Source organism: Coregonus lavaretus (assembly GCF_964263955.1).
Source record: "Coregonus lavaretus genome assembly, chromosome: 29".
NCBI lineage: Eukaryota > Metazoa > Chordata > Actinopteri > Salmoniformes > Salmonidae > Coregonus > Coregonus lavaretus.
This window is the reverse complement of record NC_140016.1, coordinates 33989491-34001616: the sequence shown is the minus strand read 5'-3', so window position 1 is coordinate 34001616 and position 12126 is coordinate 33989491. Positions and strand designations below refer to the sequence as shown.

The window sequence follows — 12126 nt, the reverse complement described above, 5'->3', positions numbered from 1 at the left end:
GAACAGGACCCTCCATGTTGACCAGTGGGCTGCTGGGGGTCTTGATTCGGCCGCTACACACACACACAGGGTCAATACATGTTATCACACTAAACAAAGAAGGTATTCCTGTGAACCTAAAAGCTGTGTCTTGAGTTTAATTATCTTCACGTCAATAACAAGGGTTTTCACACCTTGGATGGTAGGTTGTAAACACACAAATGGACAAAAATGCTTGCATGCACACACATACTGTACATACACACAAGCACATGCATGCACACACGCACAATTGTACACACACGCATGTGTACGCACACACACACACACACACACACACACAGAAGCAGTCAGCTGTTCCTTTTGACTGTGAAAAGGGGGACTGTTCAACGGTGAAGACAATGGGCATCATTGACCACTTGTTCACAGTCAGTAAACAGCCAAGCAGCATCTCATAGTGATACACCCCACTGGTGGTCTGTAATATAGGATGGGCATCATGACAGTCCCATGGAGCTTCTGGAGGTCCTGCTGGTCTCTTTCCCTCTTCCTCATCCTGGCTCTGAACACACACAGCGCATGGTCCACTCCAGATTTCTCTGGTAAGTGTGTTTTTGGCCTTTGTTATTGCTGTTAAAGAGAAAAAGTGGAGAAAATAGATACTGGTATGGCTCACTCAGCACTACATGCTGTGTAGAGAGGAAGCCTTCGCAAGACACTGGCCGCTTTCCAAATGGCACCCTGTCCGCTCATAGGGCTCTGGCCAAAGTTGTGCACTATATAGGGAATAGGGTATCGTTTGGGACTGTACATTCCCTGATTTTTCTCCTGGACATCCTGTGCCAACAAACAATGGCAGCGGTTCACCGTGAGAGACAAGAGTCAGGGTTAAAGCACCCTGTCCTCCTCATTGACAATAATGTCATTATAATAACCATTATAATTCTGAAAATATTATAAATCTTGTTTACTTCTCAACATATCACTGATAATGGACATGCGCGATGATCTGTTTCAACACACATATCAAGTAATAGTCTTTTTTTGTAGTTAAATAAGAATTACATAGACACCCGTTTGAGATGATAGCAGTGATATACACTCAGTGGTCAGTTTATTAAGTACACCACCCCGTTCACGAAAATGGTTCGCTCATACACACAGTGAGTCACGTGGCCATGGCTTTCTATATAAAGCAGGCAGACAGGCATCGAGGCATTCAGTTACTGTTTATTTGAACGTTAGAATGGGCAAAATGAGTCACGTAAGCGACTTTCAGCGTTGCATGATCGTCGGTGCCAGGGGTGCCGGTTCCAGCATCTCAGAAATGTCTGGCTTCCTGGGCTTTTCACGCACAACAGTGTCTAGGGCTTACCGAGAATGGTGCGACAAACAAAAAACATCCAGTCAACGGCAGTCCTGTGGGCGAAAACAGCTCGTTGATGAGAGTTTTAAGGAGAATGGCAAGAATCGTGCAAGCTAACAGGCGGGCCACAAACAGGCAAATAACGGCATCTCGGAACGCACAACTCGTCGGTCTTTACCACGGACAGGCTATTGCTGCACACCACCACACTGGGTTCCACTCCTATCAGCTAAAAACAAGAAGAAGCATCTCCAGTGGGCACGCAATCAACAACACAGAACAATTGAGGAGTGGAAAAACATCGTCTTGTACGATGAATCCCGGTTCCTGTTGTATCATGCTGATGGCAGTAAGGATTTGGCGTAAGCAGAATGAGTCAATGGCCCCATCCTGCCTGGTGTCAATAGTACAGGCTGGTGGCAGTGGTGTAATGGTGTGGGGACGTTTTTCCTGGCACATGTTGGGTCCCTTGATACCAATTGAGCAATGTTTCCATGCCCCGAAGAATTCAGGCTGTTCTGGAGGCAAAGGGGGGTCCGACCTGGTACTAGATGGGTGTACGTAATAAAATGTGTATTTGTGTTGTCCTGGTTGCATCTTCATTGATGAATGCCAGACACATCAGAATGACAACAAACAGAGATGTTACATGATGATTTATTTGGACAAGATAGACAGCCAGTCCATGCGGGGGTGACCACCACTGACCAGTGTTGCCTTTGTCTGGGCCTTACAATTGTCACTCCATCTCTATATCTGACCATTACAGGGATCAACATCTGTGTATGGGTGTGAGCTATGAGCTGCTCTAAGAATAGCTCATTGTGAGGGAGAGCCTGGTACTGCCCTACTGTGGCTCTGCGGAGCTGTATGCCATTGGGGAACAAAAAAAAGAGACAGCCAGGAAGACACAGACAGGGGCCAGGGATATTCCTTGTATTCATCATATTTCTATGGCCCAGGATATTATTGTGACAATAGGATGAGGGCAAATTCAACCATAGAATAAGAATGACTAGAACGGATAATACCCTTTTAAGTCAACATTTTGTCCTTTCTAGGGATTCTATTTCTATGGATCCAACTCTGTTATGAACTCTGTTATCCTATGTGTTTGTGTATCATAGCACAACACTGCTCAGGAGAGCTACTCCCAGTGTTTGGGACACACCCTCTTGTAACCAGGGCTGGGTGACTATGAGTACAATGACACAGGACACAGAATGTGCAATGTGTCAAACTGTTGGTCATGCTTCACAGATTCAGCTTAGTCCTTGATTAAGAAGCATTTTCAGGGCCTCCCGAGTGGCGCAGTGGTCTAAGGCACTGCATCGCAGTCCTAGCTGTGCCACTAGAGATCTTGGTTCGAGTCCAGGCTCTGTCGCAGCTAGCCGCGACCGGGAGACCCATGGGGCGGTGCACAATTGGCCCAGCGTCGTCCAGGTTAGGGGAGGGTTTGGCAGGGGTATTCTTGTCCCATCGCGCACTAGCGACTCCTGTGGCGGGCCGGGCACAGTGTTTCCTCCGACACATTGGTGCGGCTGGCTTCCGGGTTAAGCGAGCATTGTGTCAAGAAGCAGTGCGGCTTGGCTGGGTTGTGTTTCGGAGGACGCACGGCTCTCGACCTTCGCCTCTCCCGGGTCCGTACGGGAGTTACAACGATGGGACAAGACTGTAACTACCAATTGGATACCACGAAATTGGGGAGAAAAAGGGGTAAAATAATTAATTAATAAAAACAAAATAAAGAAGCTTGTCAACTAATAAAAAGCTGATTAAAACCACTCCCAGGAGATTAGATACAGAGCCTTCAGAAAGTACACTATATATGCAAAAGTATTTGGACACCCCTTCAAATTAGTGGATTCGGCTATTTCAGCCACACCCGTTGCTGACAGGTGTATAAAATCGAGCACACAGCCATAGACAAACATTGGCAGTAGAATGGCCTTACTGAAGAGCTCAGTGACTTTCAACGTGGCACCGTCGTAGGATGCCACCTTTCCAACAAGTCAGTTGGTCAAATTTCTGCACTGCTAGAGCTGCCCCTGTCAACTGTATGTACTGTTATTGTGAAGTGGAAACGTCTAGGAGCAACAACGGCTCAGCCACGAAGTAGTAGGCCACACAAGCTAATGAAGCGCGTAGTGAGTAAAAATCATCTGTCCTCGGTTGCAACACTCACTACTGAGTTCCAAACGGCCTCTGGAAGCAACATCAGCACAAAAACGGTTTGTTGGGAGCTTCATGAAATGGGTTTCCATGGCCGAGCAGCCGCACACAAGCTTAAGATCGCAATGCCAAGCGTTGGACTCTGGAGCAGTGGAAATGCGTTCTCTGGAGTGATGAATCACGATTCACAATCTGGCAGTTCGATGGACGAATCTGGGTTTGACGGATGCCAGTAGAACGCTACCTGCCCCAATGCATAGTGCCAACTGTAAAGTTTGGTGGAGGACGAATCTGGGGCCTGGGACTGTTTTTCATGGTTCGGGCTAGGCCCCTTAGTTCCAGTTAAGGGAAATCTTAACGCTACAGCATACAATGACATTCTAGACGAATCTGTGCTCCAACTTTGTGGCAACAGTTTGGGGAAGGCCCTTTCCTGTTTTAGCATGGCAATGCCCCCGTGCACAAGCGAGGTCCATACAGAAATGGTTTGTCAAGATTGGTGTGGAAGAAGTTGACTGGCCTGCACAGAGCCCTGACCCAACCCCATCGAACATCTTTGGGATGAATTGGAACGCAGACTTTGAGCCAGGCCTAATCGCCCAATATCAGTGCCCGACCTCACTAATGCTCTTGTGGCTAAATGGAAGCCCCCGCAGCAATGTTCCAACATCTAGTGGAAAGCCTTCCCAGAAGAGTGAAGGCTGTTATAGCAGCAAAGGGGGGACCAACTCCATATTAATGTCGATGATTTTGGAATGAGATGTTCGACAAGCATGTGTCCACATACTTTTGGTCATGTAGTGTATTCACACCCCTCAACCTTTTCCACATTTTGCTGTGTTACAGCCTGAATTTAAAATTGATTAAATTGAGTTTTTTTGTCACTGGCCTACATATAATACCCCATAATGTCAAAGTGTAATTCTGTTTTTAGAATGTTTACAAATGAATTAAAAATGAAAAGCTCAAATGTCTTGAGTCAATAAGTATTCAACCCCTTTGTTATGGCAAGCCTAAATAAGTTCAGGAGTATACAATTATCTGTAAGGTCTCTCAGCCGAGCAGTGAATTTCAAACACAGATTCAACCACAAAGACCAGGGAGGTTTTCCAATACCTCGCAAAGAAGGGCACCTATTGGTAAATGGGTAAAATAAAAAAATTGACATTGAATATCCATTTGCGCATGATGAAGTTACTAATTACACTTTGGATGGTGTATGAATAAACCCAGTCACTACAAAGATACAGGTGTACTTCCTAACTCAGATGCCAGAGAGGAAGGAAACCGCTCAGGGATTTCACCATGAGGCCAATGGTGACTTTAAAACAGTTATAGAGTTTAATGGCTGTTATAGGAGAAAACAACTTTGTCATTACAACACTAACCTAAATGACAGAGTGAAAAGAAGGAAGCCTGTGCAGAATAAAAAATACTCCAAAACATGCATCCTGTTTGCAACAATGCAGTAAAGTAATACAGCAAGAAATGTGGCAAAGCAATTCACTTTTTGTGCTGAATACAAAGTGTTATGTTTGGGGCAAATCCAAAGCAACACATTACCGAGTACCACTCTCCATATTTACAAGCATAGTGGTGGCTGCATCATGTTATGGGTATGCTTGTAATCGTTAAGGACTGGGTAGTAAAAAAAAGAAGAAGAAACGGAATGGAACTTAGCACAGGTAAAATCCTAGAGGAAAACACTGGGAGATGAATTCACCTTACAGCAGGACAATAACCTAAAACACAAGACCAAATCTACACTAGAGTTGCTTACCAAGAAGAAAGTGAATGTTCCTGAGTGTCCGAGTTACAGTTTTGTCTTAAGACTTGAAAAAGGTTGTCTATGATCAACAACCAATTTGACAGAGCTTGAAGAATTTTCTATAGAATAACATTCAAATATTGTACAATCCAGGTGTGCAAATCTCTTAGAGACTTACCCAGAAAGGCTCACAGCTGTAATCGCTGCCAAAGGTGATTCTAACATGTACAGTATTGACTCAGAGGTGTGAATACTTATGTAAATTAGATATTTTTGTATTTAATTTTCAATAAATCTGCCAAAATGTCTAAAAACATGTTTTGACTTTGACATTATGGGGCATTGTGTATAGATGGGTAATAATAATAATGATTTTTTTTAAACCCATTTTCAATTCAGGCTGTAACACAACAAAATGTGGAATAAGTCAAGGGGTATGAATACTTTCTGAATGCACTGTATGACAGGGTGTTTGTTTGACCAGTGTTATATTGTACTGTTGGCATTTGGCTGAGATTGCCTGCCTCTTAAATGTAAAATCAATTATAGTACAATATTTCTGCATAATAATCCCCATCCTTGCTTTATAGGGCCTATTTATTTGAACAATTTCTATGTGCAATTTATGCTACATTTTGAGAGGTGGTGAATTCGATCAAAAGCATTGACAATTGTCAGGTTGATCTTTGAGGTCTAAGTCTCATCTCCATGCATACCATCTGTTCCTTTTCAGTGTACCTCCACACAATACTAAGAAACCACACTGCTCATGCCTGTGATGGAGACACCCTGTCTATCAAGTGTCCCTCCAGAACCTCTGTGTCCGTCCTGTCAGCGTTCTACGGACGCCGTGTCCCCATTAAGAACTTATGTCCCCCTGCGAACACAAACATGACCGAGGACAACACTGGATGCACTTCCTCTGTCGCTATCCAGGTACAGTACAGTAATTTGCCACACAGAGTTGTCCTCTATTACTGAAAGCAAAACAGAACCCTGAGACCTAAGGACTTGCTCTTAAATGTGCATATTTTTCTCTCACTCAGACATTGTTGTATTGTCCCTGCAGAAGGTGGTGTCAGAGTGTCAGGACCGGCGTTCCTGTCATATCCCTGTCATTAGCCAAGTGTTTGGTCAGGACCCCTGTCCCCTCACCAGCAAGTACCTCATAGTGTCCTACAAGTGCCGTCCAGGTGAGACTAGTCCACAGGGTTTGATTGTGTGAGGGCAAAAAAAAACCTGTCATAAACTGTGATTGTGAGTTTAGGAGACTCGAACAGTACTCCACAACTGGATACATCAGATGCATCAGGAAATGTATCATCGGACACAGAATTATATTTGTCTGTTTCTATTTAACTGAATAGAATAATATTATCTAATTCTATTGAAATGTACAGTATTATACAGTACGTTTGTCAGTGATCGATACCGCTGTTTTTATCTTTCAGAGCACCACCGTACTAGGTTGGTGTGTGAAAATGAGAGACTGAGGCTGGTGTGTAAGAATAACACTGTCCTGGCTATCTACTCGGCTACATTTGGCCACCTGCTGCATGGGAGTCCCAACTGTCCTCAGGAAACTGCGCCACAGCCTGACATGGGTCTGAAACCATAGTCATTGGTCTGAAACAGGGAACTAAAGTGTCATCTAGTGGTCAAATACTAGGATGAAAAGAATGTGCATTTATCAATATATAATCAATAGTGTGTGTTACTATGTTACTTACTACACGTGAGTAACAGATGAGTAGGCATGAAGTACATGGACATACCCTTGACCTATGCATGTTTTCAACCTCTATAGCCTACTGTATATCAGAGTCAGACCAGGATCAAATACCTATTTCAAATACTTGTGCATGATTAAGCTTGGAGTTTGTACTTTTGGGACTAGACCATTTGCTCATTTGTACCAGACTATATCAAGCACAGCTCAAGTTTTGGAAATATTTGACTTATTTGACCCATGTCTGATCAGAGTATACATCTATCCTTCAGAGTGTCTGTCACCATCTGCTCTGAGGAAGGTGTCACGCAGGTGTCATGGCCGAGCCAACTGCTCAGTGCTGGCTGACACTCAGAATTTTGGGGACCCATGTTTTCCTGGCACCAGGAAGCACCTGAGAGTGTCCTTCACATGTGGTAAGTGACTAGAAGTCAAAGAGCCACTACCATGTGAGACACACAAACATCATGGTGTCTATAACCCACAGTCGAATCAATTACCCATTAGCCATCGTTGAGCTGTAAACATCATACGATTTGGAGTTCTGAAGAAAGAGTTTTTCATAAAATCTTGCCCTCTGTTTTCATGGTCTCACCAGATTACTGAGAAAATGATTCAGGAGAAATTGATCAAAATGAACCCTCTTTTGCCTCACCAGTTCCTCGATATCTCTTGGAGGATGTGGGACGGAGCGGAACAACATCCGACCCTTTCTTGATCTCAGACTACACACATGGTAAGACACCTACAAATACATGTATCCAAGTAAATGTAGCTTCAGCACAGATACTAGCCGTGTAATTAGGTCGGTGGACAATATGATTTGCAGCCGTTAGGCAGAAGGCACAGTAAGTCCCCTCTCATCTGCAGGAGGCTGGTACACTGGCCCCGGCGTCATCAGGCCTCAAAACGTGCTTTATACCAACTCTCTGGAAATTTTTGACAAAATACTGGGTAGGTCTATTGTTTGCTGTGTGCATGTAGGCTGGTTACTCATTAGCAGGGCCTCTTTGTACTTTATTTAATATGCCTTGTCTTACTTAATGATCAGCAGGCGCTGGTCCCAGATCTGTTTGTTCTGTATAGCTGTAGGAGTTGGCAAGACAGCAAAACAGATATGGGACCAGGCCAACCAATTGTAACTCTCTTGATTGTATAGCTGTCAATATAGGCTTTGTCTTCTATCTATTCCTCATTGATCAATATCATGCTAGTTTCACCCCAGACTAGTGTATCATCCCTCCACCCACAGGTCTTCCAGAGAGAGTGGCCCTCTACTTTGTCTCAGGGATCTGCGCCGGTCTAGTCTTCCTGCTCTGTCTGTTCGGCCTGCGCTCCACCGTGGTGAGAGACGTCAAGGACTTGGCAACAGAGCTGGGGGACGAGCTCAAGGCCAGCCGCAGACCCCGCCGGGAAGTCATGGAGGACCAGTATGACGACGACACCTCTGATGCTTCCTCCTTCCGCCGCCTCACCCAGTCCTACCGTGCGGCGGATATCTTTAGTCCAGCGACCATGACGGTGGAGATGGTGGAGAGGGAGGGGGAGGAAAAGGAGATGCCCAAGTTCGGAGACATCTGGCCCCACAGGGACTCCAGCCCATACGCCATCCATAAGATAATAGGGAATAGAATAGAATATCCATAAAATAAAAGCCTGCAGTGCCAGAGAATCCACAGGAGTAGAGTAGAATATAATATAATCAAATTGAATAGAATAGACATCAAATAAAGGCCAGCAGTGTCTGAATATCTATAGGTATTTTATTGTATTGTATTCTATATATAAGATAAAAGGCCTGCAATGTCTGAGAATCCACAGAGAAGCTCGTGGGAATAGACAGCAGCAACACATTAATCATGGACTGAAAATGAATATTTAGTAGACATTATTTTCTTGTCATTTCATGTGATCTATCTTTCCTTAATGTACGTTGTATATGATATGGTGACCTAACCTCATTATAATTCAGATAACTTGAGTGAAGCGCACACACAATAAGAAGTTCAAAATGTTTTTGGGTTGGTGGGTTTCAATAAACTTAATAACTTTTTGCCTAGAAGTTTTGGGAAATTGTAGGCCAATTTCAATTGCACTGGGACAAATCAAATGTTTCTTTGATTTAGGCCTTTTTTGTACCATTAAATTGATGATCTTCGTGTTGCCTACAGTAAACGTTCCAGTAGATGACGCCATCCTCAAGCAGGTAGGTCCAGCTCATGCTATGGTATGGAAAACAGACCCCATTGTTCTCACTGTTTTTCTCACTCACATTATTGATAATCTTAGTCCAGGTAAGAGATTAGTAGCTGGAAACATTTTTGAATACATGGATCGAAGGGCTTTGTCAATGTCGTCCCTAATTAGGTACTGCATTGGCCTAATAAAGTGTATAGGGGCTAGAGGGTTTTTGTGGGCTCATTCCTTATGGTATGGTCAATTCACACACACACGCTTTATAATTATCATAATGATATTCCATTGACTGTTCTGATGTAGCCTGTCTTCTTTTCCCATATGACCCGGTCCCTACCTCTCTAAAGAAAGTATCCATGCGCAAATGCTGCGAAGCTCACATGAGCGAATCTGTAACCAAACGTTGTACATCATTGGTCGCAAGTGCCGAGTTTGAGTTTATGTAGCCGCTGGATGGCTAGCTAGAATACCTTTGAAGAGGAGAGAAGACATCACTGCAGACAAGGTGCCATGGTGGAGGAGTTACTAGCAATATAATTACATTATTATCAAAGCTAGCTAGCAAACGGTAGCTAATTATGCCGCCGGCATTTTGATTAGCACAGCTAGCACACATACTTTGTGTGCGCGTGGATAACACATTTTAATCCAGGACCAGACTAGCAATAGACTAGCATGCAGCCTACCTCTTGCAACAAATTATTGAACCAGCTAGTTAGTTAACTAGCTAGCTTACTAACTACACCGCACTGGCTGTCAAGTGGTTGATGGTGGAATTAGTTAGCTAGCTAGACTACTGCAAGCACTACCCCCCCGCCGACAGCTGTCAACCGGAAGGCCGCGGGTCAGGGGTGGGGATTTAACAACTTTCCTTGTCTAAAATGTCTGGATGGACCGAGTAAATATAGCTAGCTGCCTATAACTACCACACATATCTGTTTCAATATATATATAGCTGAGAATGGATTCCTCTTTGGACTTCGGACGTGACGAGAAGTGTTTGGCAATATCCTTTTAAAAGTCTGCCATTTTTTGTTTTGCTTTTAAAAGCTAGCTAGCTTGCTAGCATAATGGTAGCTAGCTAACGTTAGCTTCCTAAATATTGTCCAACAGTTTAGATTTGCTTGCATTTTAATGTAAACAAACAGTACAGTGTGTTTAGCTAATACTGTCTTGCAGGTCAAATATTTGGTTGTGTTATTCTGAATATTTCAGATGTTTATTGATTTGATAACCCAGCTTGCCTAGTTACTAAGCCAGTTAGATTGGAATGCTATGTTCAGCAGTGCATGCCATGGTGTAATGGCAACAGCCTAACGTTACTAACGCTTGCTTTTTGCTTCAGTTTACAAAACAATGTAGCTATCAATGTAACCAGATAACCAGTTGCTTGGCCCATACAATCTATGATCATGTTGCCTTACTCTGAGGGTTGTGCAAATGTACTAACTTTAGCTAAACAACATTTTGTTTATTCAATAATACCACATAAGCATTACACACATTTTCCATTGTTCATAACAATTAGCTGCATTTGAAGAATTTCACAACAGTCTTGAAAAATTAGTGGGTTAGATATTTGTTCACGAAGTCATAGCCAATATTGTGGTCGCTAGGCCTATTTATAGTTTTATGTTGAAGTTATAGCCTGCCCTAGCCTGTGTCCCTGCCCTCTCATGATTGCTGCTGGTTCCTTAATAGTGATGTTCAAACTGTAAGAGGACAGGAGCTAAGGCTGTCTGGTCAGAAGGAGCCCAGGCTATTGTCACTGATTGAGCGCTCTGGAGAGTTTATGTAAGTACTAACAATAGAGTACTCAGTGTCTGAAATGTAATATTCATTAATATCTAGGGCTGTTGCGGTGACGTATTGCCGGCAGTCATGAGTGATGAGCGCAGTCAAATTTCACGTAACCGTTGAGTCATGGGAATCTCATTTTACGCACTCTGGACATGCGTTAGTAGTACCCAACTCTGTAATACTGTCAGGTCGCTAATGGCCTGGTACTCGGTACTGTATTGTCCCTCTTACCACTTTGACATCAATGCAAATGAAATCGAAAATCACAACAAACACTTGTCAACAAAACAGTACCATGCCTTTAAAACTCACCTCACTGTGATTGATCAATTTGAAGAAAGAAGTTCAACAACAGGTTGAAACAGAGTGGAAAACATGGTCTTTGTGGATGTGTTTTCTAAGCCAAACACAAAGAAATGGACAGCGCTTTCTAAGGTGATGATTAATTCAAAACACACATACGCATAGGCCTATATATGACCACAAACCCATAAAAAAACCTAAATTCAAATAATGATTGTGGCGTTTAACGACACATAGCCTAATAGCCTATCGCATATTACGCAGGGTGGTTTAGAGTTAAGCCCAAATCAATAAACGTTTTTTTGTTTGTTGCATGAACAAGCTGTTAGAATGCACTGGCGTGAACGTCTACGGCGTCATAGCGCGTCAAATTTGAAAGAAAGTATATTTTTCTTGCGTCTACGCAGAGCAATGCATGGGTTGTTTGTAGAAAAGGAATTAGAGGAATTGTTATGATCGTCCCTATTCTAAGTAGACTAAATATGTAGTTTAAAATGTATTGTGTTGTAAGCTAAGGTTTATCAGTCAAATAGGCTACATATTTGAAAACAATTGTTGATTTCGATCATCTACGGCTTCCTCGAGTTTCAAGAGCGAATACTGTTATGTAGACGAACGAGACTAGCTAAATTCTTTATTAACTGCTCGGGTGTACGAGCTACTACTCTCCTCACGTTCGTAAGCTATTATAACTGTTTAGCGCAGGCAGGTACGGTGGCTCCCGTAGGACAGACAGTTGAAGTCGGAGTTTACATACACCTTAACCAAATACATTTAAACTCAGTTTTTCACAATTCCTGACATTTAATCCTA

At 43.1% G+C, this 12126-nt stretch overlaps 1 protein-coding gene across 1 annotated transcript; it reads left to right on the top strand.

Moving 5' to 3' along the window:
- Positions 1-469: 469 nt before the first annotated feature.
- Positions 470-8661, top strand: LOC311104826 (protein eva-1 homolog C; the record flags this gene model as incomplete). The annotated part of the gene is made up of 8 exons (XM_084146753.1): positions 470-581; positions 6019-6221; positions 6355-6478; positions 6737-6889; positions 7287-7430; positions 7673-7750; positions 7885-7968; positions 8267-8661. The coding sequence occupies 8 exons, from the start codon at positions 470-472 to the stop codon at positions 8659-8661; spliced, it is 1293 nt and encodes a 430-aa protein (XP_084002879.1).
- Positions 8662-12126: the final 3465 nt, after the last annotated feature.